At 37.3% G+C, this 27,836-nt stretch overlaps 3 protein-coding genes across 4 annotated transcripts in view; 1 reads left to right on the forward strand and 2 right to left on the reverse strand.

Moving 5' to 3' along the window:
- LOC121405736 (ADP-ribosylation factor GTPase-activating protein 2-like) overlaps positions 1-965 on the reverse strand; it is a 35,795-nt gene extending 34,830 nt beyond the window's left edge. For both annotated transcript variants that reach the window (XR_005968686.1, XM_041596684.1), the window contains exon 1: positions 853-965. Coding sequence is in view for 1 of the 2 variants with exons in the window: in XM_041596684.1 (XP_041452618.1) it covers positions 853-924 (72 nt within the window). In the remaining variant the exon portion in view is untranslated. The remainder of the gene's footprint in view (positions 1-852) is intronic.
- A 3,393-nt stretch (positions 966-4,358) lies between these two features.
- Positions 4,359-9,723, forward strand: LOC121406073. Its single transcript, XM_041597082.1, has 4 exons — positions 4,359-4,413; positions 5,278-5,743; positions 6,207-6,389; positions 8,053-9,723. The coding sequence occupies exons 2-4, from the start codon at positions 5,278-5,280 to the stop codon at positions 8,355-8,357; spliced, it is 954 nt and encodes a 317-aa protein (XP_041453016.1). The 5' UTR covers positions 4,359-4,413; the 3' UTR covers positions 8,358-9,723.
- A 3,053-nt stretch (positions 9,724-12,776) lies between these two features.
- LOC121405783 (exostosin-2-like) lies at positions 12,777-27,818 on the reverse strand. The gene is made up of 11 exons (XM_041596735.1): positions 27,687-27,818; positions 24,139-24,710; positions 23,345-23,551; positions 21,401-21,593; positions 19,822-19,961; positions 18,350-18,575; positions 17,584-17,767; positions 16,209-16,375; positions 15,401-15,544; positions 14,491-14,619; positions 12,777-13,020 (listed from the first exon to the last, which is right to left on the reverse strand). The coding sequence occupies exons 2-11, from the start codon at positions 24,645-24,647 to the stop codon at positions 12,799-12,801; spliced, it is 2,121 nt and encodes a 706-aa protein (XP_041452669.1). The 5' UTR covers positions 24,648-24,710; positions 27,687-27,818; the 3' UTR covers positions 12,777-12,798.
- Between the last annotated feature and the right edge of the window lie 18 nt (positions 27,819-27,836).

The following is a 27,836-nucleotide window of genomic DNA, read 5'->3' on the forward strand; positions in this document are numbered from 1 at the left end:
TCAAGGCGATTAAGATCTCTAATCTATACTCACGATTAGCTGAGTTATGTTTTAACTGTTTTTAACGTAGATCTAGTCATTCTAAGACTAAGTTTGTAACTCGTTTTCCACCGGCACCTCTCTCTCTCTCCTAGCCTGGAGGCGTTCTGGGGTAAAAATCATAGTACTATTCGTACCTTTACCCCCTAACGCCTGGCACTTGTCCCTATATGTTTCATCAATATTGTCGCGCGACAACTATCAGCGCTGACAGTTGTCGCGTGACAATATTGATGAAACACCTCCTGGTTCAGTGGTTGAAGCGCGACATTTTAGCACTTGATTTTGCCGCCCTCTATAAGCGTCACGTAACTAGGTTGCATTAACAATGGATCCAAGATGGCGAAGACAACAAATGTGAGTAAACTCTCTTCTACTTTTATTTCTTCATCCCATTTCTGCGATTTTTGTTCCCTTTCATTTAATTCTATCGTACCAAACTTTCCTAACCGATATTTATACCCATGTACAGAAGTGTTAACGTCAGATTCAAATTATAAGGCGCTGTTTGGTGCATTTGTATAGTTGCATTTTCCTTTCCGATGTACGGCCCTATAGGGCCAAGTGCCAGGCGTTAGGGGGTAAAGGTACGAATAGTACTATGATTTTTACCCCAGAACGCCTCCAGGCTACTCTCTCCCCCTCTCCCTCTCATGTCAATGAATCATGTCATCAGACTGTAATGTCAATGGGACACACAACACAACATGAACGAGAAAATATGCTACGTTTGCTGATTGTAAATTCATTAAATGTACAACAGAGAAATCATATAAACTAAATCATACGTCTCGAAACATCAGAAATACTTACTTTATTCGTAGGAATCGAACGTAGACGCTTGAAAATCATCTGAATATCGGATTTTGTGGGACCACCTTCCATTTCTCCGTAGTATTCCAGCAGTCGTCGTGTAATATAATGATGACGTAGAATGGATTCCTCAATTTAATTCACAATAAAGTAAAAATGTATGGTTAATATTCCTAAAAATCACGCACTTATTCCACTCATTTAAAGATGATGTGATAATTTATTTTATTTTCCTTGAATTCCGCGATGAATGCTCTAAAAAAATGTCTCTTTATCGAAATAGATATTATCTTTATAATTGAAATGATATAGAATACCCCTCGTTGTAAAGTCGACTATTCCAAAAAGGTTGAAGAGTCTTGTGTTTCGATTTTCCGGTTCCGGGGTAATTAATCTATCATTTCCATCTAACATGTCTAAGTAGGTAACGGTAGTAGAATTTTGGGAGAGGGGTAGGCGGGGTTAAATTCTGTTTAGTCGAGGAGGAATTTGAAAATTCCAGGAAATCAAAAACAAAAATAAAATAAAGTTCAAAAGAAGTGTATAAAATCATTTGCGGCTTCTTTATTTTTTACCATTTTGTAGTCTATATCTTTAAAAAAATAATCTGATTCCTTGATTTGTGGTCATTGCCTCGATATTAATATTGAGACTAATTCTTCAGCCCTTTTGATTATTATTGTCCAAAGTTTGGTAATGAATAAAATTGACAATTCTTGGAAATTAGGCCTACCCTAAATTTCAGGAAATTGGGAATTTTAGTATACAGCATACTTTTTGTTGGGATGGACTTGTTCCCGGACTTGTTCTTTAAATATATAAAAGTATTTTTTACGTGCATGCATGTATTTTAACATTATTTTGATCGAATATAGGACCTATTTCATTACATTTTCACTTTTGCTTTCAAAACTTTTTAAAATTAAGTTTGGAAAACTGGACAATATGAAATACTCTTTTAAGTTGGGGCCGAATATTTGTCTTTTGACAAACTACAAGAACTATTTCATCCGAAATGATTCTTCTTTTTCCTCCTTTTTTCTCGCTATTCTTCTTCCTTCTGCTTTTTCTTCTCTTTCTCTCTCTCTCTCCCCCTCTCTCTTGGATCTTGGCTTCTTCTTTCCTTATTATCTTCTTCAATTACTTCTTATTTTTCTTCCTCTGTTTTCCTCTCCTCTCAGTTGTACAAGTGTTATATTATGTTTTCTATTTCTTCTACATTTATTGTGTTTGGGATTTATCGATGAATATATTCTGCATAATAGGATGGGGTGTTATAGCACTCGTGCAGACCATTTACTATCATCCACATACATTATGACTTTTTAAGGGTTTAATTATGCATAAACTATAAAGTTATAATAATTTTTTTTGTTTGTTTATTGTAAGTTTTCAATATGATATATTGTATTTTTTTCATTTTTGTGTAGTCTATACCTATTGTTAAAGAAATTGGAAACCAACTTTCGTAAATTGCGTAAATTGACCAATAAATCTTGAATGATAAATCAATGACAGTGATGATTTATCCCATCATGTTGCAAGCCAGATAAACTGTAAACCTGGGTTGAGTGCAGCCACTGGCGTAAATCCCGGGGGGATGGGGGGATATATCCCCCCACTTTTTACGGAAGAAATGAAAAAAAAATCACAAGAGATAATTGTTTTGTTGGTGAAAATTCTTCCTAAAATACCGCTTAACAAATAAAACAATATCACTGGATCATAAAATGCAAAAAAGGAGCCCGTTCACCATTTGCAAACGAAATACCTTTGTCCTTATTATAATATTGAAGAGAAACCCCCGTTTCTTCCAATTCATCAATGTTGGGGTTTTGGGGGGAGGGATTAAGATGGAATGTCAAAACATTTTGAATTTAATCTCTAATAAAACCATTAAACCATCATGGGGTAAAAAAGATAACAATATCAGAGGGGTATTTGCCATATGGACATACAGTGGCGTAACTACCGGGGGCATGGGGGGCACATGCCCCCCCATCGGCTGACCACCCCCCCCCCCCTAAAAAAAAAAAAAAAAAAAACGGGGAAAAGGAGAAATGAGGGAGAAAGGAACAGAAACGTCGTGGGAAAGAAAAAAATATAATTCATTATAATGTTGTATTATAATTATTTATGTTACATTACATAAGAATCATTTTTATCATAACTTTATAAAGCATAATTTGCCCAGGGCCTACGTCTTCATTGTTCCTGGTGCTCGCATTGTCTGTTTAACAAGATATATAATCCTGTTGTACTAAAACATCACGTTTTCAAGTCAATATAAACCAAATATATTTTCTAGCACTTGAGTTATCATATATTGACATATGCTTCTTTTACATGACTCAAAAAGTGATTGCCCCATGTTAAGGTCTCCTAAACATTTCATGTCCGTGGTTACGTTCGCATGAGTGGATTGGTGAGATATGTCTGCTCTTCGTGAATTCCTAAAATCAGTCCTTAAAATGTCCCTTCTTCTGATCTGAATATGAAAAATTTTCAGCTTGCGCTTCGCGCTCGCATCATTTGGTTAATGAAATACCTATATGGTCCTAATTAATTCCTACAATGAAACCTTAGAATGCCCCACTTCAGGTCTGAATTATCTAAATTTTCAGCTCGCGCTTCGCGCTCGCAATATTTGATTGGTGAGATGCGTATGATAATCATGATTGCAATGACTACAAAGAGTGTTTCATGTGTTCAGATATAATTCTAATAAAATCAGCAAGCACTTGACACTCGCATTAGATGACTATGGTGAGATATGCATACTCTTAATGGATTCCTAAAATATATTCCTTAAAATCTCGCTTGTTTGTGGTGCGGTAAAAATATACGAAAATTTCAGCTCGCGCTTCGCGCTCGCATTGTTTAGCAAGACAGGTACCTATCATGATTACATAAATTTGATTATATGTCCCTTTTTAGGTGTGAATATAAAAAAAAATCAGCTAATCAGCTCGCACTACGCACGCGCACTCAGTGATTCAAAAAATTTGCTGGTGCCCCCACAATGCCGTGACCCACGGAACGCCAGTGTGGACATATCAATGACAATTCCTTGCATATCTAAAAATATGATTGCAAAAAAATGCCAAAATATTTCAATCATCCCCCACCCATCAACACGGATTTACGCCAGTGAGTGCAGCACAAGACCCAATGTGCATACAAATTGCTAGCTGAAGGAAAGTTATTCGAACCCATGACACTCGGCCTATTGTCCACCAGACTGAGGTGAGGGTTTCTTGAAAAATTGATAAAATATGCAATATTTCCAAGTCCAACCTTCGGTTACACCTATAGGGGGAGGGGATGTTTTACCAGTTTTACCACTGATCTGATAGGCCTGTTCACTATCAGATCAGTGGTAACACCCCCCCCCCCTAGTTCTTAACGCCGGCCGCCGCAAGCTGGCGCTAATCCACATCTTGAAACTATGCCTTACAATAATTGTGCATGTGTGTTGCATGCTGACCAAAGTCTAAGAGTCTAAGACAAGTTGACAGAAAACTCTAGGAAGTAGGAACGAAGATTTAATTAGATCTTGCGGTAAGAAGTGTGTTTGTAAATAGCCTTCATGAATAGTATTTTCAGGCCTATTCAGGCCAGGGCTGGTTTGATTCTTTCACTTCCATGAATTCCTTTCTTAACAACCATTTATTTTTCCTTGTCTTGCTCTGCCTCTGGACGAAACTCGCCGGGTTTGGACCGGGGCAGCATCGGCAGAGCAACCGACTACAGACCGGCTCCTTCTTTCTGCCATGGCAGTTGGCAATGGGCCACTTCCAGTCTTGCATGATTTGCATGATGATGATGACATAATCATATTTTATATCTCATTTTAAAAAGTCTAACCAGTTTTATTTGCATGTTATGCTGGTCCACAAATTTGATATTGCTCATAAATTCTATCCAGATAGATCAAATGACATTGTGAAATATTAAATTAAGCTGCCTGAATTAAAAATGACATAAAAATTTCAAAATTGAGAGAAGGGATCGGACATTCAAACAAATAAAATGAAAAAATTAAAGAGTTAGACTTATTACAGAGAAAGATAATTTGAAAAGGAGAGAAAGAGAAAACAAGGAAATGAGAAAATAATGGAGAACTGGAAAATAAAATGGGAAAATAGAAGGAATAAAAGTCAATGACAATGATTAAATGGAGAGGAAATAAGATTCTGAGTATAGTTACATCTGAACAAAGAAAAAAGAATTAAAAAATACCAATTGAATGAGTAAGAAAATTCAAATTAAAGAAAGAAAATGAAAAGGGGGGATTTGGGGAAAGAAATGTGGAGGAAATGTAAGAAAAAATAAGAAAAGAAGAAAATATCTTGATTTGCCCTTACAATTATCATGAAATGTTTTGATTATAATACTAGTTTAAAATCTTTCTTTTGTTTTTAGATGGCATGTTTACAAAGGGTTCTCGCCAGGCATCAGAAGAATATAGCCCGACTAGCCAAGAGGTGCCTTTCATCAACCAATCATGATGGGTTCAAAGTTCGCCAACTCCATGAAAAGGAATCTGCCAGCCTTGCCAACAGTCAGACAACAGAGGGCAGCAGACTCACGAATGAGGACTTGAAACTGTTCCACAGAGTCGACCCAGAGGGTTTCTTTGTCGCGTTGGACAATGCGGGGGATATAGTCGGGACGATAGGTGCTGTGAGGTGGACAGACAGGCTGGGGTTTATAGGGTTTTGCCATGCAGGAGAACGGGCCAAGGATAAAGGAGTTGAAGAAGCTCTCTGGATGGCAGCCATGGAACATCTAGGAGACAGGAATGTTGGTATCGAGGTTGATGCCTCTGAAGCAGAGAAGTGCGGCCAGCTTGGTTTCCAGGAGGCATGGAGATCTGGATGTTATAAAGGTAGCTAAACAATTCTAGAAGTACTGACTTGTGGTCACACTTAAGAATATAGTAAAAACTGTAAAATACCCAGAGAACCAGAAGACATGTTAGGAATTTCTTTATTACAGAAACTCAGAAAGCATGGAATACTCTCTGAAGATGGTCACTGCCCCGAGTGTAAATAATTTGGAAGTTGCTTCAGATATGTGCTGGAGGAAAGTGAACCAATTTTATTTAGAGGAAGAATCTAGAACTAAAGCATTGATGTACAATTTGAATGAATTCAGAAACTTCCACAGGTAATGTTAGGAATAATGGATATTTGCCTACTGGTATTTTAGAGACTTGGTACATACTTATTGCCTGGTAATATGCAAGGACAGCATACAGGCTAGAGAGTCCATTAACAAATGGTTCATAAAGCATGATGCATGGTCTAAAGTCTAATACCTTTCCTGCTCTCTTTGTTTCTTTGTAACAGGAGTGGGCGTGTCACTACTACCCGAAGCTCAATCAACCAAGATTGTTAGAAGGATCACAGAGATGCCTTTCAGTAAGGTGGCATACTTCGATGAAGACCTATTTGATCTACAGAGGATGAAGTTCTTGTATCGCTGGGCAAACATAGAGCCTCCTGCTGGTCACTCGTATGCCCTCAGTGAAAGTAAGTTAACTTACAGTATTTTGCCTTTGTTATTAATAAGTGTTTTTTACCAAGCTCTGAAATGTCCAATAATTGGTTTATTTCCAATTCGTCCAATTGCCAACTCGTCTACTCACCACTTCGTCTAATAACCAGTTGGTCCAGTAGCCACTTAGTCCGCATACCATTTGGTCTAAATGGACTAAGTGTTAATTGGGCGAAGTGAATAGAAAATGAAATGGGTATTAGACCAACTGGTTATGAGGCAAAATGGTCATAGACAAATTGGTGATAAGACAAAGTGATGATTGGACCGAATGGTCATTGGACCAAATGGTTGTTAGACGAAATGTTGGATGGAATGGCATTAGACTAAATGAAATTAGACCATGTGTTGAGTGGAAGAGTTGGCAGTAGATGAAGTTTTATAATAAATTGCAGGTCTATTATACTAAAATGTGACCTCATTTCATATTTTGTATTTCAGCTACAACCATATTTTAGTAGCAAAACATGAATTGTATCATGTTCTGTAATGTTCTGAATAATCCATGTGTGGTAATTTAATAAGGAACAATGGTATATGAATTGGCTGTGGAGGAAAAAGGGTGGAAAGCGGGGTTATCAGAAGGGAATTCAGATATACTCACCAGACAGAAGTTGGTGTACTGTAAGGCACGGTGAAAATAATGGGAAACCAAAAAGCAGGCCCAAAGAAAATAAGATATTGCTGTGATGTTACAGATGTAGCGTATTCTTGATGTAGATGTAGATGAAACTCGAAGGGCGAAAGGAAGAAGCAAAGGTAGATTTGTGTAGAAGGCTCTAACACAGACGTCCTCGTCTCGCACCGGTCGACTCTCCAAGTGATCATTAGTCATTAGATCTCTTGGCTGGCCTGACTATGCAGCTATGCTGAGACCTGAGTTGTGCACCCAAGCATGGATGAATGCACAGGGCTTGGGGGTTTGGGTCTATTGTTGTGTGCACAGAGCCTGTAGCTCATAGTACATGTATATTCTATGCTCCAACCAAGGAGGTAGTTGCTCCAACCCATCCCACAGTACTACATGTATGTAGGGAGCAGTCGCGCATGCCCCAGACTGTGGTACATTTTACCACACATGTTTTTCTTTCAACTATCCTCACAGCCTTACCTGGCTGAATTATGTACGTTTACATTTTTCAGTTATAATATTTCACATTTTATTACAGTTATTCATAAGTCTCCAAAAAGCTTAATATGTTAATTTAAAATTGGTTTATCGTTTGTGGAAACATTGATTTTCACTTCTTGTTACAAGAATCAGACCAGGGCTCCATTTTACAAAGAGTTACAATTCAGATCAATCTCAAGTATATGGAAATCCATCAATTTCATACTTTTTTCTTTAGAAAATTTGCTTAAAAATCCTATGAAAACAGAGAAGCTACTGGATGGTCAAGAGAACAGTGAACGTATGAATATACATCATTTTTGTAAAATATTTTTTAAGAAATGTGTGTTTTAGATGTTGACGTTGCTGGCTTTCCATAGTTACGATTGATGGCATCATTCGCAACTCTTTGTAAGATAGGGCCAGCAATCAAGTACAAAATTACAATTAAAAGCCAGAGTTACGATTAATTTGGAAATCTAAAATTGACTTGCAATACTCCAATTTTGTTTCCATTCACATTGAAGACGAAAACGTGATGGGTTACGGTGTCATGCGGCAGCTGAACCTTTCCAAGAAGTACCGCATCGCTCCCCTCTACTGCCAGCACACCGCCGTAGCTCAGGTCCTCCTTCTAGCGCTCCTGCACAACATCCCTGATCAAACGGTTTACATCGACTCTCCGCTCTCTAACCCGTCTTTCACGAGGATACTGACTACGGATTTGAGGATGGAGCAGATCGGGGAGAGGGTTCGGATGTACACCAAGGGTGACCCGGGCATGCCCCTCCAGAAGATGTTTGGAACTTTGGGAAGTGATTTAGGGTCATGACCTTTGACCTTGGCCATTTGACAGACGGGTGCTTCACGATTGTGAAGAATATGGAGGCTTGCAGATTTATATTGATGCTCGAGTTTATGAAGTCATGATTTAGAATCGGGTATGCCCCTCCAGAAGCCGTTTGGAACTATTGGAAGTGAACTCGGGTCATGAACTCTGACCTTGACCTTTTGATGGATGGATGCTTCATCATTTCAAATGATTTGATTCAATACTTGCAGCTACAATCTTGATTTTGGGATAATTATACATCAAAGGTGAACATGGCATGCCCCTGCAGAAGATCTTTGGAACAATGGGATGTGACCTCAGGTCATGACCTTTGGCCTTTTGTTAGACAGTGCTTCATGTCTTCAAATTATATAGATATTGATGCTTGAACTTATGAAATCATGATTTGGAATCAGGCATACCGTTTCAGAAGCTGTTTGGAACTAAAGGAAGTGACCTCACATCATGACCTTTGACCTTTTGATGGATAAGTGCTACATGAATCCAAAGGACATGGAAGATTGGACATTGATGTAAAACTTACCGCTAGAACTCCTAGAAAAATGGTTCATTTGCTCTGAGTCTTAACATAATTTTTAAATAGGGAGTTTTCGCACAGCGGCGCGGAATGAATCCTCCTACGCAGCGAATGCATTGACAATGCAAGTCAAATCACAATGAAGTTTTTGTCGAGGGTTGGTGAATCGGAATAGCAGTAACATCCGACGAAAAATTGCAAATATGTTGTTTGTCCAGTGTCACAGATGAAACTGACGTTTCATTTGCCGACGCTCGATGAAGACTTGATTTATGATTTGACAAGCATTTTCACTGCATTTGCTGCGTTGAAAGATTAATTCTGCACTGCTGTGTGAAAACCCCTTATTGACTTGGGGAAGCAGTAGCTGGTTTCTTCCCCTTCCATCCCTCCTCCCTCTTTGTCTCTTTCTGTGACTTCCTTCCCCTGCCCAATCTTTCTCCCTCATCCCCCCTTTCCCTCTATCCCTCTCTCTCTCTCCCTCTGTTTAGGTAGTGTCTATTCTAATGGTATTCAGAGATAAAAATGAGTACATGAATTCTTGAAAAAAGTTACTAAAATGTGCTTTGGATGACCCAGCATTGCTCGAACGACGGTCACAACCTTGATTTCTGGAAAGATATAGGGGCAGGTTTCCCATCGTCACTAGAGCAACTATCACAAAACCATGCATGATAATACTGCACACTGGACTTCAAGCCCCGATATGCGCATTTATAAATGTGAAACCAAATTAATAAATATACAATCAATGAGAGTAATAAATACAAATTTTATTATAAAACAAAGCATTGATTCTCCATTCATTTTTTCAGTGTTGGTTAAATCTACCAACTACCAATTTCTCCCATTACATTGTTCATTACTTCATATATATATATATATATATATACCGGTACTAGAAATACATCTTGTGCACCTTAATATTTCACTAATACTCATATAATTACAAAAATACGATTCATTATTAACATGGGTAGATCTTGATCCTGCAAGCTTGCAAAAATCAAAAGCAAAATATTGGATGAGTTGTCGAACAAAAATACACTTTTTTAATCTTCTTCATAATTAGGTCTGATACTGCCATGTCAGGCCCCAGGGACCTGCTTCACAAAACTTGTTATACTAACAAATTTGCAATAACAGTTACAAGCTACTGAAATCATTAAATTTGACTGGCTGATGTTTACTTGTTATAGAAATTGTGCATATATTATTATAACAAGCCTCTGAAATGGAATCCAGAAAAATGAAACATTTCAGACAATCTGGTGTTCTAATGAAAAACATCACAGCAACACGATTCAGGCTAACAAAATCAATCATGGAAATGAATTAGCAATCGATTTGAGCATGTTGTATTTCTCCATTTCGTGAACCCAAGGATTCAGGTATTCAAGACTCTTTGATTTCATTATTCCTCCTAAAAATATGAAGTGAGGAAATCATCTTTGAGTTTCTCATGTGAAATTGCCTCATTTAAATATTAACTTTCACCACTCTTGTGCTTCTGATCACTGGATTAATGATAAAAACATATCTTAGAGACTAAAGCTTTTGCCTTGCATGCCTTGTTGATCTGCAACTGGCGCATCTCTGACAACTCTACACGTTTCCTGTATCCTCTGAGGGATGGCGCTTTGAGATTGTAACGTCATATATATGGTCTATGGCGCAAAACAATTATACAAGCAAGATTGCAAATCTCTATGCACCTTATATTAAAGGTCAAGTCCACCTCAGAACAATGTTGATTTGAATCAATAGAGAGAGAAATCAGACAAGCATAATGCTGAAAATTCCATCAAACTCGGATGTAAAATAAAGTTGTGACATTTTAAAGTTTTTCTTATTTTTCACAAAGTAGTTATATGCACAATTTTGTCACATGCAAATGAAAGAATTGATGTTGACAATAAGGAAAAACTTGACTAAACCATAACATTTTAAACAATGGTAATTCAACATGTTTAGGGCGAAATAAAGCTTTGTTTCACAGAAAATTGAGGGGAAAATTAGAGTATTTCATATAATACAATTTAAGAAATAGTGAGTGAATGTCATCAGTCTCCTCATTTGCATACCGATAGGGATGTGCATAGAACTGTTTTTTGAAAATAAGCGACATTTTAAAATGTCATAACTTTCTTAATTTACATCCGATTAGATGAAATTTTCATTATTATGTTTGTTGGATTTTTCTCTTTTTATTCAAATCAACTTTTTGTTGGGGTAAACTTGTCCTTTAATACCTTCCCTCGATCCATTTCTCTTCTGACACTTCCACATATTAATATTTATTGCAATATCTTGGCATAAGCCATTAATATATAAATGATACAAGAAGGTGATGGAAGCATGAACAATTGTCACTTTTATTTACATACGACATATTAGTTTCCTTTATGTCCAATGATTGAAAAAAAAATTTAAATAACCATAATTATACATACATACAAATAAATATTATCCTCACCCAATAGAATTAATGTTTTGGAGATTTAAAGGTAATTGGGGCACACAAAGAGGCAAGCACCAGATTTATATGAAAGGAACATTTGACGGTGCCATTTTATGACAAATTTCTGCATTGCGCATCTGTTGGGGAAGGTTGACGAGCTTATAAACCTGGTGGGTGTTTGATAAAGCTGTTCGTAAGTTAAGAGCGATTTTAAGAAAAACTGGTGAACCTTTCTTATGTGCTAAATAATCACCAATTAACATTTTTATGGCAGGGGGGAGGGGGGGTTCTGGGGGCTCAGCCCCCCCCACGATTTTTTCCAAAACCGTGTACAAAAAAGGAAAAGTAACCTTGGGATTGTGATTTTTTGGATGGCCATTCCCCCACTTTTGGCTCAGCCCCCCTCCCACTGTGAAAACCGTTCCGTAGCCCCTGAATGGTGAATATCATTTACCACAAGAAAGGATCACCAGTCATCCTTAAAGTCACTCTTAACTTTAATACAAACAGCTTTATGAAATGACCCCTAGGATGGACTTATACTTGCAAAATACTAATGACCCTGCATGAATCCACTGATGTACTGACTACAATTCCGATGGCATGATACCATTTTCAGTTCTTCTGGAATCTTAAGAGTGTTCTGAAGGCATAAAGCAAAATCCAGGAATACTGTTCCGTGTAGGATAGCAATGTTTTGCTCCTTCAAGAATAATGTTTTTCTAATGCTTGAGGGATCCCTGAACTGCAGCTTGATGTCTCACACCTATAAACTCCCACTGGTATGACACTGCTTCAGTTCTTCAGGGATGTTGTCCTTATAAATAAACAGTAACAACTGTGAAACAGACAGTTGCAGCAAAGGGTGATCTTTGAAATGCTGCTAAATTTTTCACACAGGTCTACAAACTCCCAAAAGTATGATACTGCTTCAGTTCTTCAGGGACATTGTCCTTATAGAAAACCAGGTCGGCTCTGAGGTGGACAGTCTTGAACGGCATCAGCAGATATATGTTACATACCTACAAAGTCCCAATAGTATGGTACCTCTTCAGTTCTTCAGGGACATTGTCTTTAAAGATGACTAGATCTTCTCTGAAATGAACTGTTTTTGGAAGCATCAAGCAATACTTCAGGAATACTGCCTCCTGAATCATAACAACATTTTAATTGATTCTTCAAGAATGTCTTTCTACAGCTGATGGTGATCCCTAAACTGCAGCTAAATGTCTCACATCTACAAATTCCCGATGGTGTGATACCGCTTCAGTTCTTCAGGGACATTGTCCTTGTAGAGGACTGGGTCAGCTCTGAGCTGGACAGTCTTCAGAAGCATCAAGCAATACTTCAGGAATAAAGCCTCCTCAATCATAATAATGTTTTAACCGATTCATCAAGAATAATATCTTGTGGTCCCTGAACTGCAGCTAAATGTCTCACATCTACAAACTGCCAATGGTGTGATATCGCTTCAGTTCTTCAGGGACGTTGTCCTTGTAGAGTACCGGGTCAGCTCTGAACTGAACAGTCTTCAGAGGCATCATGCCATACTCCTTTTCAAACTCCATAATACACTCGGACCTCTCCACCATGTGATTCAGATCGGCCGAGATCATCTCGACGCTGGTGCACTCAGGGCACTTGAACTTCTTCCTGGGTGTAACCTAAACATGGAGAGATAATTAAATGAGAGTTAGGGCTCGTTACACCAAATCTGGGGGGGTTCACAAATATTAAAGCATGACTTAGAGTAGCACTTACATCTCTAGTTGCGTATGGTTTAAAAGGCATGTCTGCATTGGTCAGATCATGCCAAGAGGACGCGTATTACTGCATACTAATCAATAAGATTGCGTGTTGCATATCATGTACGCGTCGGCATTTAAGTGCGACCTAAGTCGTACTTGAATCTTTGTGAAACATCCCCCTGGTCTAGGATCGCGTTTCATTACATTAAGCACGGCTTCACCATCTTCAACCTGAACATGTCTTTGGTCGCTAAGTCAGCTACGTAGGGATGTATCACTTTGCATAAGAACAGCTATAACCGGTCACTAGTCATTGATCAAGTCATGCATGACAAAAGAACAGCATCATAAAACAGACCCCAGGTGATCGTGTCTCAAACTGCAATCGTTCTGCTTTCTAAATATTGTGACATAGGTATGCATGATAGAGCATTAAACAAGCTAAGAGAAGAAAGATTTATTTTTACACTTACTTTCTTCTCTTAGCTTGTTTAATGCTCTATCATGCATACCTATGCCTTTTTGCACATTATCAGTTGTTCCCTTCTCTTTCCCTTTTTTCCCCACTCTTATGCACAAGTTTATTATGCCTTTCTTTGTTACCTGTTTGACCCACCTCTCACTAATTCTCTTGTTATTCATATCTTCCTCATACCCTCTATCACTGTTTTGTTCCAGATCCTGTTTGATGTTGCCTGCCTCATTATCTTAATCCCTCTTGGCTTGAGGTCTTTCTTTGGCCTTACACTAACTTCCCTTTGTGTCTGCCTACTCCTTTTCTTTCATCCCCTTCATTAACCTGATTGGTCATCTCTTCTCACTAATGCCCCTTTTGTCTCCTTGTTCCAGTGTTGCTGTTGAATGTCTGTGGTCTATATTATGGTTGTTCCACCTTATATGTTTGTCATTTTGCCTCCGAAGAAGATTCTGCTAGGATCGAAAGCTTAGGCCCCTTTTGACTCTTCTATATCTATTGGAAGTCAAATAATTATTAAAATATTTTACCTTTATTTACACTGGTATTTTTTCATGCTTCAATGGTGAAGAGAAATATTTCCCTGATTACTTCCAAATAATTATAAATAATTCACTCTGAGAGCCAAATATGCTTATAAATTGAACCAGTATCTGTAAAAAAATGTGTCACACTTGAGTCTCCATTGATAATTAAAAATTTTAGACGGGCAATTTCATAAAATATGTACGTCTGACCCCCTAAATGTGGAACCTTCATGGAATTTTCTGTTTCTGATTTCTTGTTCTTTTTGACAGTCTGTTATGTCCCAATAAGACTATGACTTGGTTGCCCAGACCATAGTTTAAATTGAACTGATGTTCAGAATACGGACCATGCGTTCTAAAAAATGAGAATAAAAGAAACGTTACCTTCATGGGTGCTTTCCCGGTGATGTTAGCAATGAGAAAGTTCATAGCGATATCTTCGCAGTTCATATGGGCATCCACCCACGTCTTGATGTGTGGTGACATCTTGTGCGTGTAGGCATAGCTGAAATACTGAGGAAAAAAAGTAGCAGATCTCCAAAATTAACAAATTTTAAAGTTCACAGAACCTTTTCTAGGTTATGAAATAAAATTGTGAAAAACTGTCTCAAAATGACTACTTATATGAATTAGGAGGCAGAATCAGTGTAAGTTGTAAAATGTATCATAATCAAACTGAATAGAGTTTGATCATTTTTTTTCTCTTTTTCTTTCATTTGTATGGACAGGTAAGCATTTAAAAAAAAGACCGGACCTCTGGTTTGAATGCGATGCTTATTTTGCCATTTCTTAGTACGAACACATAATACAATCAATTGGCATATTTGGGGGGGTTTTCCATACAAACATTTGGGTGAGTATTTTGTTCAAACTCATGCTTAGATTGTTACAACTGGCATATATCTTTAATTCTGATTATAAGCGATATGAAGTGTCATGTTTGTAATACCCTATGGTAGAATGTAGCATAAGTAAGAACCATCATTCATCCAATCACCATCATTCGTTCATTTACCATGGATGTTGATGATGATGATGGTGATGATGATGATGGTGATGATGATGTTGATGATGATGATGATGACGATGATGATGATGATGATGATGACGATGATGATGATGATGTTGATGATGTTGATGATGATGATGATGATGATGATGGTGGTGGTGATGATGATGACAATGATGATGATAGTGATGATGGTGATGATTATGAAGATGATGGTGAAGATGATGATGAGGTTGTTGATGATGATGATATCATAGATAAATAGAAAAATCACATTTTGCTCACCTTATGATAGAATGCAGCCCCTGTGAGAACCATAGAGTGGTCATTCATCCATTCACTCTCATACTTCCATTTACCATGCGCCTCGTCCCAAAGATGAAGGCGGCTTGGAAAACCTACAAGACGATCAGGGAATTCTCTCCAAACCTACGTGACAAAAAGGTACAATTGGTCAGATGATTTGAATAAGCTTAAAGATTACAACATTCAGTAAAACCAGCTAATCTCTAAAATTCAAGCTCTTCAAACCAAGTAGATTTCATTTATATTTCAAAATAAAAAGAACACTAATTTGGCAATTAAACAGTCAGCCAATAATTTTAATTTCAACCTAATCAGGAATATGATTGTGTTCTGAACCAAACTATTATTCAATTCAGGGACCTAAACACTATAAAATATATAAGAGTAAAAATGATATACATGTTATGTCTACTTTCATTGAACCAGTACCAGTTTATTTTTTAATGATAAAAGAAAAATATGTGAAGGAATGTCATTACTGAAATTTATAAAATTGGCAGTGCAATGGATAGATTATAATCACTGTTTTCCCATTAAAATTGATTTTTATTTTTTCATATTCTGAAATTATTCCTTATCAACCTCTATTAATTATGATCCTTACAAACCTTAAAATAGAAAATAAAGTGATGAACAAAAGACTGATGTTGCCAATTTGAAGAGAATATGATGATCAAATAATGCTTCAAATAATTCAGTGCCCAGAAAGAAACAATGGCAAAAACAAACTAAGACATGCACCCACTGTGAAAAATTAACAAATTCGATTGATTCTGTTCATTCTTACCCCATAACCAAACTCCAGCTCATCCGGTGTCAACATGATGATGTCATCATCGATGGCAAGGATGCACTCGGTCTCGATCTCATCGTACGGATAGAATCGATTACTCAGTTTGTTCTCTTTGGTCTGTACAACCTTCAGTGGTTTGTTAATCTTAGGCCATCGATCAGCTGAAAGAAAAATGAACAAAACGTAGCACTCCACCACAGTGAAAACAGAAAGAAATTTACTTTACAGATTTATCATCATGAAGTTTTTAATAATAGTATTAATTCATTCCTTGTTGGATATTAATAGACCAGTTTGTAGTTATTTCATGGTCAATTTTTGGTCAAATGACCTTTCATTTCTTTCATTATGATAGACAGATTTCAAAGCAATATATCACATAAGCTTGCCTTACACAGCAGGATGAAGAAATTGTATAGACCAGGAGACCGTTTCATCAACATTTTTTCTCCGACAAGACGACAAGTTGTTAGATCTGACATCTTTCCTTGATTCTGATTGGCTGAAAGGCACTGTTACTATAGTAACTGTCGGATAAAATGAGACTTGTCGGATAAAACGTCCGACAAGTCCTTTCATGAAACGCTCCCCAGGTGACTAGAATAGCACACCAATGAACACTTTATGAAGGTATTTGTTGCATTCCTACTTTGAATGCATATCATAGCATGTTGCACAATGTACTTGGCAAACTGTGAAATACCAGTCGTTCGAGGACGCATTGTTGTTTATTGTGGATGTAAATGAATACAACTAATCAAAAGAATATATGAATAATCAAGAAATCAAAGTTGGTGCTTATCTCATTAGATTTTAAATCACCATGTCACTTTAGTACAAATGACCTTCCTCTGATCAGGCATAGAATCTTTTGATCATATGTAGAAAGAAACTACGAACTGGCTTATAAGACTAACTGTACAAGTAAACCCACATCAGGAGAATCACATGAGATCGCAGAAATCAAAACAATTATCAAAATCATCAGCATATCTTCACTTAGTGGTGGCATCTTTTCTTTGTGGTTCCAGACAACCAGAACGGTGACACACTTGGTGGCTGTGAATTTGATTGATGAGCTCAGAAATAGCCTCATCTCTCCATCCATCCTCTCATTTTCTTTAAAGGCATCTTCATCATCATCATCGTTGTCGTCATCATCACCATCCTCGCCTTCATAAACATCATCATCACAATTATCATCATCATCATAATCATCATTATCATCACCATCACCATCATCCTAATTGTCATTGTCACCATCAGTATCATCATCATCATAATCACTATCGTCATCATTAACATGATCATCACCACCATCATCATCATCATCACCCATCATAATCATCATCATCACCAACTAACTCACCAGGTGGTGGTGTCTTTTCTTGATGATTCCAGACGACCAGAACCTTGGACAGACTTGGTGTCTGCGAGATTTGCTTGATGATCTCAAAGAGACTCTGCTCCCTGTCGTAGGTGAGGACCACCGCAGTGAAGCCATGTGACTTGGGAGGGATGATCGGCAAGAACAGCGGGTTCTGGGCACCTCTCTAAACAGAAATGAAATAAAATTGTGTCGGATCAAGTTGTGGTGTAAATAACAAGTCATAAATGCAAATAGCGTGTGTTGACTTTAGTATTCATTCAAGATCTATATTTGACTTGTGGCTCAAACTTTTATCAAGAAGTACATATAAAGTAAATAAAACAAATTCTTAAAGGGAACTAATTATGGCAAAAACATTCACTGTGAGCTTTGAAATTGCATTTACATCATTGAGAAAGAATGTAAAACAGATCCACAATATATATCATTGAAAAAGAGTTTGCACAATAATATACAATAAAAAATAGAGATGTTTTAGCCAATATTTTCAGTGTCCAAAGTGGACAGTTGTTCATGTGTGACCTCGCACATCATACGTTGCATTCCCACTGGGAAGATCTCCAAGGCCATGATAGCATAAGCGTTCTCAACAATCAGAAGCTTGTGACTAACTCATTGTTGGTCCAATTGTCCTCAACCTATCATTGATCCCATTTTTTCTTTTGTTTTCATACAAGCTAACTCATTCTAAGAGTTTCATTCTCTAAAATTGAAAAAAAAATTGAGAAAAAGATTTTGTTCTTACCCTTGGAGTCGGCTCATTCCACCAATCGTAATCCTTAGCCTTGTACGGGAAGACACGGTCATTGATGATTTGCAGCGTTGTCAGGGTGATGTTGGCCATGCTGCTGAAGTAACGTTTCCATAGAAACCGGACCTGCCGTCTCATCTGGTGGATGTGCTCAAGCTCGATGGAGTGCAAGATGTCGGGAAGATCGGGGATGCGATCTTCTCGGACAACCAGTGATGCCCTAGCAAGAGTGATAAATGAGGTTCACCTAAGCTGGACTTGTACTTCATGATTATTTCAAGAATTACATCAGGACACTGTTGCAGAAGAGTTACCATTAAGGTGACTTTGCCATGCAATGGTAACTTGCATGGAATCCTTGATTTTGATTGGCTGTTGATCAGCGTTACCATGGTAGCTACCAATGGATGACAAAGTTACCATAATAGTATTCTTTTATGCAACGGGCCCAGAATAACCCTTATTGGATTTCTGTACTAAGTACAATCCAAATGGGAAATAACAAATCTAGAAAAATGCCTCATGATTTTATATTATCAAATTAGCATATAAGCAATACATTACACAAATAAATTTTGCATTTTTAGTTGTTGTTTTTTTCATTTCTTGTCAAGTTATTAATCCTACCCCATCTATACTAATGCAATAGCAATTCTCACACAGAATATATATACCATATTTTCATTCTTCCTCCTGACATATTTCTCAAAGATACTTAATGATCTGGGGCCCGTTGCAGAAAGAGTTGCAATCAATCGCAACTCTAAAAATCATACGCAACTTGATTTTCAACCAATCAACAGCGCGCATTTGGGACTTGCGATTGATTTTTTAGAGTTGCGTTTGATTGCAACTCTTTCTGCAACGGACCCCAGGGTCAATAACAAAATAACTGATCACTTATCCTGAATAGGTTTACGGTCAAAGACTGACCGGTAGTTGCAGCAAAAAATAATTTCATGACAAAGTCTTTTAAATCAAGGTTAATTTTAAAATTATCATACATCTAGATCTGGTACCTTTATGTAACTTATTTTTGCGAAATCATGAAATCTTAGCTCAAAATCGATAATTCTGATGATCACCAACACAGAAACGCATGTGTGGGACAGTGTATCAATATTGCTTTGAAAAATACCCAACATTTGATGAAATCCCTTCCTTATTTGGTTCACTTCTCAGCATTTACACATTTTCTTCCAGAGCCATTTTTATTCATACAAACAAACACACACACTTTGGTGGCGATTTCATTGGAATTCTGTTGGAACTCATTTTGAAATCTTTACCAAAACTGGTATTTATATTTAAGAGACAACTACTCTTTCAAGCAAACTTTCTTACATCTCTTTGTTCAGGGGAGCATGTCTTGCCAGTGATTTTCACTGACAAATTCATTCTGAGCCAATCAGATGCAAGGATTTCAGTAGCTTATAAGAAGTAAAATTGTTTTATATAATGATTACCTTTTCCAGTCAATGACTTCTGAGAACGGTAAAATGTAGGCGTCACTGATGATGACTGGTATACATCCAGCTTGGAGTGCATCACTGAGGGCAGCTTGTCCAAGGCGTGTCCGACGTAGCACTATACAAAATGTAGCATCCTAGAATGAAAACAAAAGTATATTAGATTCTTCAATGAATTTGATTTTATAGACACATAAAATGGACAAAGAATTCAGGAGACATATCACAGAGTCAACATTTTTGTTGATGGATTGCTATTACAATCATATGACTTTGCACAAGGTTTTAATGACCTGTAACATTCCTTTAAGTTATGATTAATTCATACCAATATTAAAGGACAAGTCCACCCCAACAAAAACTTTATTTGAATAAAAAGAGAAAAATTCAACAAGCAGAACACTGAAAATTTCATCGAAATCTGATATAAAATAAGAAAGTTATGACATTTTAAAGTTTCACATCATTTCACAGAACAGTTATATGCACATCTCGGTCGGTATGCAAATGAGGGAACTGATGACATCACTCACTTTTTCTTTTGTACTTTATTATATGAAATATGACATATTTTGATTTTCTTGTCATTGTCATGTGAAATGAAGTTTCATTCCTCCATGAACAAGTGGAATTCCATTATTTTAACATTTTATGCTTCAGGCAAGGAGGTCCTAATCATCAAATTCGTAAAAATTGAAACATTGTATAATTCAAACAATAAAAAAACAAAAGAAATAGTGAGTGAGTGACATCGACTTTCTCATTTGGATGTAACTGGCTCGTTCATATAAATATTTTGTTAAAAATAAGCGAAACTTTGAAATGTCATAACTTTCTTATTGTACATCCGATTTTGATGAAAATTTCAGCATTGTGCTTGTCTGATTTTTCTCTATTGATTCAAATCAACATTTCTCTGAGGTGGACTTGACCTTTAACTATGAGAAGCCAGTAACACCATAATTCACAGAGTATACAAATACACACTGTTAACAAAACAAATAAACCAAGCGACCAATACTGCATGTCCTACATCATTTCTCAAGAGCAGTAGGTTTAGGAAAGAGGCCAATTCTAATAAACAGTTCTTGTATAACGCATCACATTATGATTAGAACATCTCCAAGCGCTCCCAAAGGACTTGGATATCATTACCCTGCCTTTAGCTTGGCAGCCGGAAGTATTGATAGCGCCCACATATTTCAAGGAATAAACTCCTACCATGTACCCATTTATTTCACCTAGGTTGAGAGCAGCACAATGTGAATCATTTTCTTGCTGAAGCCACAATCCCCTGTTTCAAAGTCCAGAGACCAATCCATTGGGCCACAACGCTTTCCATAGTTAAGAACAAGTTGAAAAAATTGCACTCTTTGATTTTGAAATGGAGAGGGGGTTCTCACATATTTTCTTTGCTTCTATCATTTAATTTCGGGCGGATTTCCCCTTATTTGGCAGGACTGGGTACAAATACAAATTTCAAGGTCCACTGTGATTTGATTGACATGAACACTGGATAACAAGTAACGCATTGCAAAGGTTGCAAAACGTTAAGTAGATTGGCTAACTTATTCACCTGTAATATATGAGGATAGCTGAAAGCTTTGTTGTCCTGGCATCTCTTGAATGGATCCGGAAGCCCTTCCTCTGTCTTGCACTCGTCCAAGACCTGAAAGTCTGGGTTGGTGCTAGCTATGGTTAGAAGCTGGGTTCGGTAGTCATCATGGATCCCGGCTTGCGTGGAGACGGCTAGGTAGGGACGCACAGTGCTGGGGTGACACAAGGACGAGAGGATGAATAAATATTGTTAAGATAGTAATTGAGATATTTATAACAAAAGCTTCTTATTATAATGAAAAAAAAATCCATAATTTATTGTTCGAAATAGACATGAAATGAAATACTCCGAAAATTTGCTTTGCCCAATTGATCATGGGCCCGGCAGCCACTGTGCAGCGCCAGATCGACGAGGCTCTATCCCTTTCATTGTTGAACGCCAAACAGGGTAGCAGCAACTCCCATCTTTTAACGTCTTTTGGTCTGATGCTGCCAGGGTTTGAACCCCCGACCTCCCGGTTGTGAGACGAACGCTCTACCAACTGAGCCAACACACCAGTATATAATGTTGGTCCAGATCAAAAATTTAAGTTCACCCGAGACCTGAAAGTCTGGGTTGGTGCTAGCTATGGTAAGAAGCTGGGTTCGGTAGTCATCATGGATCCCGGCTTGCATGGAGATGGCTAGGTAAGGACGTACGGTGCTGGGGTAACACAGGGATGAGCATAAAAAAAATATTGTTAAGCTTTTATTTGGGTAAATTACAATAAAAGCTATAAATTGTGTCTCCACAAAATTGCACCAGGTCAACTCTTAAGGCTTCTGAGACCTGAAATTCTAGTTTGGTGCAAACTATGGTCAACAACTGGCTTCGGTATTATAGATACCAGCTTGTAGGGAGACAGCTAAGTAGGGACGCACAGTGTTGGGATGATGTAAATAATAGTTCTAATGAAAATATTGTTTAGACCACTACATTGCTAAAATGGGAACAAGGCTTCTCTTGGAGATTTTAACCATGCATACAAAAATGCCTGACTTTGCAATCCCTATTTTACATACATATACTTTAGCTAAATTGAATGCAAGCAGAAATTACTAGTACTTATTGAATGGGAAACATATTTTCTGATCAGGCTTCCATTACATGTATATGTGACAATGAATACATATTACATGTATGTTTGTATGGGCCACAGTTTGAGGGACATGCATCTCAGAAACATTGCTCCTTTAGCACACACTCTACTTATTCAGATAAATATAGCCATTCGATGAGAATTTAGTGTAATACATATGGAGACAATTTAGAACTTTGGTCTTTTGAGTGTTCTGTTCTCTCCTAAAAAAAAAGAAAAAAATTGATTGAACTCCATTGTTCCATTTGGATTCAGGCAAATATATCTACGTATGATGGTGGTCCCTAAGTCTGCGCACCTAACAATTTGAGTTAAGATTTAACATAAATTTCTTTTTATTTAAAAATCTTTCAGATAACAATGTTCCTTATATTATTATGAGTAAGTGTACCCAATATCTCATGAAAATATGATAAAAATATAGGAATTTCTTGGAAAAACCTTGGGCAGTCATTTTCACATTGAAAAAAAAATGGTACCCCATGTCTGCGCACCCATTCACTTTGCACATGATTCTGGGATTTTGATGAGAAAGGCTGCATTTTGAAGCCGACCCATGAAATGCCCTAAATCACTATTTTCCCGACATTTTGAGTTGGATTTTTTAATGAATATCTGTCTATGTATTGCATGTGTAAAATCTGTGTTCATTGCATATCTTCTTTTACTAGAATCGCGCAAATACGCGTGTGGACAGACAAGGGGGAATGCACAGACTTGGGAGAACTTGCCATACATGCATATTAAACATGCTTAGGATCATGTTCTCGCTGGAAAAAACTGAGTGAATTTCATAACAGATAATAATTTTATCAGTGACTCACTCGAACGGCCTTTCGCTCATTTTGACAGCGGACATGGCCGTGCTGAAGACCGGTATGCTGACATCGTAGCCGGGTCTGTAGGTCCAGGAGGAGAACCCACCACCAGCCAGGATGGCGTTACCCCTTGGGACGTCCAGGGCTGTGTTGAAGTCGGGTATGGTACCCGGGAGCATGTTGATGAGGAGGTGGTTGGTGCCTCCGTTCCATCTGAAAAAGATAGCAATTCAATTCAAGTCAAAATGGTTTATTAAAAATACTTTCTTTGCGGCAAAAGCCAAATTGCAAAAGTTTCAATTTAAAAAAAAATCATCAATAACAAGGTAAAACTAACAAACTTAGTACTACGAACAGATTTCAATATAGACATATTTGTAACAAGGTATATCATAAATAAATCTAAATTGATACTCACTGATCAAATGGGAAAATATGCAAAATACAGGTAAATACATGTATATCTAATGTGTTGTCATTAGAAGGGATAGGGTAACTTGTGAAGTTTGAACTAATAAATCTATATCAAATTATATGTAGGCCCTATATTCTTTTGCTTTCCTTTTATTAGAAGGGAATTGGCTTTTGTCACAAAGACTTCTTTCGTATCTTGGAGAAAATCCTATGATAATAATAAGCAAATTTCCCAAAAAATTATGACATTGATGGATTTCCATATACTTGAGATTGATCGGATCAATCGTAACTCTTTGTAAGACGGGCCCTGGTGCATTTTGCTCATGATTCATAATGGAAATTTGAAAACTATGCTCTCAACTACCCAAGATTGATCAACCTACCTTGGCAGTCGATTCAAGACTTGTCCCATCTCCTTAACCCTCATCGTGTTCTGATTCAACAAGTCGATGGACGGCACCAGAAGGCACGCCTGGTCCGCATTGGACGTATAAAACGGGCTGTTCGCGATAGCATTGAGAACTTCATAAAACTCCCTCGAAATCTGCCCCGTAATCGGCACCCCGCTCTCGTCCACGTACTTCCTCATGGGGTAGATGTAAACACTGATTCTGTTGGTGTCCGAACCGCACCGATAGACATCGAAACAGTCATGGTAGTGGCATTCCTGCACAGTCTTTGCCCCCAGAGGAGACCCCTCCGAGACCTTGATCTCCTGGAGGTTTTTGTAGCTTTCGATGTGATACCGCGGCTGCCTCTCCAACTCGATGGAATGGGGCCAGAACTGGAAGATGCCAGTCACGATGATGCCGGCGAGGATGATGGAGAACAGAGCCAGGTAGAAGGAGTGGTACTTGGGCCTGAGTTTCGGCCCCCTTGCTTTCTTCATCATGCCGATGGGATTTGGTCAGCTCACGCACCGAGGCAAGACAATCGTTACCCCACTACCATTTTCCTGTAGATAATGCAAGATAAATAGAATAATAACTCCAAATAGTGAAACCATGGGCCACTAGATTATTATGATACCCTAAATCTAAACCAAGGCTCTAGATCCAACCAGAGCTGCCAACCTGAACAAGAACATTTCAGTATTTTTAAAGCTGAAAATCAGTATTCTCGTGAGGAAACTAGTATTTTCAAAGAAATACCTTAGGACAACACATACCACTAAAACTTAAGAAATCAGTATTTTGCATGAAACCATCAGTATTTATCTCATTTTCAGTACTAAATACGGAAAATCAGTACTACTTGGCAGCTCTGTCCAACCCTTGTCCTAAGGAGAACGTTTTGGTAATGGCAGAAAAATTAAAGAATCACTTCCAATTTTTCATTGACTGTGTTCTTTGCTCAACACCGTCATAAGTCTAACTTCTCGACTAAATCGGAGATAGTGAGCTACTTGTCCGCTAACCGTTTCACGAAGCCCTCTTTACCAAGATCGGGTACAACAACCTCACTAAATATTTATGACATCTCCGAACCTGTCATAACTTCTTTCTTAATGACGTAGTGGCATCACGTGTGTAGACTATGACATGCAAAAGTGCAAAAGATATTTGAAAATTATAATCTTACGTAAAAAATCATAGAGGTGGAAATTACATCCCAAAACAAGTGGGATAATGCATTCAATGATAGTTGTAATACAAAGTAACTATGAAAACTGTTTGTAAAACGCCACAGAACCATTCATTTTGAAATAGTAAAATAATTCAATCGATAAAAATTCTACCACGTCAGGCCATCCATAACTGGACTTGTATTTGTCGTTTTAAGACCCTATCGACATTTGGATATAAATCTCTAATTTATGCATAAAATTTGTCAAATCGTACGTTTCGGTATCTAAGATTTATAAAAAAAATTGTTAAACTATATAATGATGTTTGGAATCGTAAAACATTGTATAATTATCATAATTTTACAAATAAAACCGTTATGGTTTACTTTCGTAAACTATCAAAATTGGATATCCCGGGGGTAACCATCTCAACGTCCACATGTGATTTTTTAGTCATGAAATGAATTATTCATAATTCCATTTTTTCAGCAATTGAATGCTCCAGTCTTCATGGTCTAAGTATGTATGATGAATAATTTACCTATGTTATTATTTTTAAAAGATGTAATTCCCAATTCATCACAATATTTGCAATTTCGTCATATTTTTTCTTTTTGAAAATTATGTTATTTTGTGACTAAGGCTACGTCTGGTCTGCTCTTTTTACCAATAGTATCGATATCAAGGTACTTCAGTTAGGAAGCCTTTCGTGAAACAGGTTTAGCAAGATTGGAACTAACTCCGTGGTTTGTGGATAAAGATATGACTAACTTGTCCAGGTGTTGAGAAACGGGCCCCAGGTGCCAAGAGTTTCCGCAAACTAATGGATTTTCTTGATGCAGGGTAAAAAAAAAATACAGGGTAGCGACAGGGGTATTGCTCCCTAAAAGCTCTTAAATCGCCACGGTAAAAACCAAAGACGAGGGCGAAAAAAAACACATATACTGAAAAAATGCCCCCATCATAAATTGATGTTTCCTAAGTCTAAGTGAAATCTCTATTCTAGCAACAAACTCCAAAACTAAAAACTTCCATCAACATTCAGAAAAGAAAAGAAAAAGTGTCTGTGACTCGAATTGCAAGCCAGTTTGTTTACACAAACACAAATTCAGTAGAAAACTGCAAGGTTATGCTAGCAACGCAGCCAGCTCAGTTAGCTAGCTACACATGTAGCTGGCCATGTGCGCGCAGCTAACGGTTCAACACTAATATTAGAAGTACCTCTAAGCTTAGGGCTCTTATAAAAAGTCTGGCTATGTGACCCTCCACAAAACTGTCGAAATTGACATTTCACACCTATGAAATGCTCTTCTATTAGACGAGCATTTCCTGTGAGAAATGTTAATTTGCAATAAATTTCAGGAAATATGGACTTTAAATCTCTGTATTTCCTTACAAAAATTGGTACACTTTTGTTGGTGCATCTCATTTGCAAGCAGTAAACGGAAATATTGTATTTTCTGTTATAGCTCAAAAAGATCGAGTTACGATGATATCATCTGTAACACACATTGGTGAGATTACATTTCAGTCCAACGTATGCATTTGTGTGTGATTATAAACTTGTCTTTATATTTTGCAAACTCTATGTACAACTTTTCGAGCCAAACGTAATTGATAACTTCTTTTGTTTTTCTTTTTTTTTCTTTCTTCCCTTTTTATTCCTTCATTACTTCTTTAATTTCTTTCTTTATATTTCTTCACTTTTTCTTTCATTTTTTCCCCTTGTTCTTTTCTCATTCTTGATTATTTTCTTATTTTTTTCCTTCATTCTTTCTTAATTTTTTTTCTTCTTCCCATTCTTTGAACTTTACCCTGCTATTTTTTCCCCTACTTCTCTTTGTTCCTTTAATATTTCTTCTTTCAAGACTGCATATTTTCATTCTTCTATTCATTCATTCTTTTAAATTTTCTTTTCGTCTTCCTTTCTTTACTTCATCTTTTTTTAGCTCTTCTTTCTTAAAATTCTTTCCTTCATTTTTTTCTTTCCTTTCTTTTTCCCCCTATTTTCTCCCCCACTTTTAGTTTTATCAAACTGCAGTTTGACCATGTTGATCATTTTTCTGCATTCCTTCATTCATCTATTTTTTGTTCTTCCTTTCTTTTCACCTCGTCTTTCTCCCATACTTTCCTTTATTTCTCTAGGCCTATTCATTCTTTCTTGCAGTCCAAATATGCATCTCAAAAAAAAAGTCATAACTTGCACAAAAGCAAAACCAACACCACACCAAATTTCACACTTGGGACTGAACCCGCACAGAGTTATTGTCAGAAATCGGTTTGCCGAATAGCCATGGCCAATTTAGTCAATTATTCACAGAAATATGTCTATCGCTGTGCAATTTTTATGATACTTGTACTCACCCCATGCTTCCAATTGACCAAAACCCATCGATATTAGGTTGAAATGTCGAAAAAAATCAGCTGTTTGTTGGGATTTGTTGACGTGTTTTCGTTGCAATATTTCCGGTCGATCGATCCTACAGATGGCGCTGTTGCATGAAAGAAAATGTA

This window comes from Lytechinus variegatus, chromosome 19, assembly GCF_018143015.1.
Source record: "Lytechinus variegatus isolate NC3 chromosome 19, Lvar_3.0, whole genome shotgun sequence".
Taxonomy (NCBI): domain Eukaryota; kingdom Metazoa; phylum Echinodermata; class Echinoidea; order Temnopleuroida; family Toxopneustidae; genus Lytechinus; species Lytechinus variegatus.

Excerpts from the sequence above, each read along its gene's own strand:
- LOC121406073 (XM_041597082.1), top strand. The coding sequence starts at position 5,278 with ATGGCATGTTTACAAAGGGTTCTCGCCAGGCATCAGAAGAATATAGCC. Across the intron at positions 5,744-6,206 it reads GAGATCTGGATGTTATAAAG|GAGTGGGCGTGTCACTACTA; the intron begins GTAGCTAAACAA and ends TCTTTGTAACAG. Across the intron at positions 6,390-8,052 it reads CTCGTATGCCCTCAGTGAAA|ACGAAAACGTGATGGGTTAC; the intron begins GTAAGTTAACTT and ends TTCACATTGAAG.
- LOC121405783 (XM_041596735.1), bottom strand. The coding sequence starts at position 24,647 with ATGATGAAGAAAGCAAGGGGGCCGAAACTCAGGCCCAAGTACCACTCC. Across the intron at positions 23,552-24,138 it reads GTCTTGAATCGACTGCCAAG|ATGGAACGGAGGCACCAACC; the intron begins GTAGGTTGATCA and ends TATCTTTTTCAG. Across the intron at positions 13,021-14,490 it reads CCGGGAAAGCACCCATGAAG|GTTACACCCAGGAAGAAGTT; the intron begins GTAACGTTTCTT and ends CTCCATGTTTAG.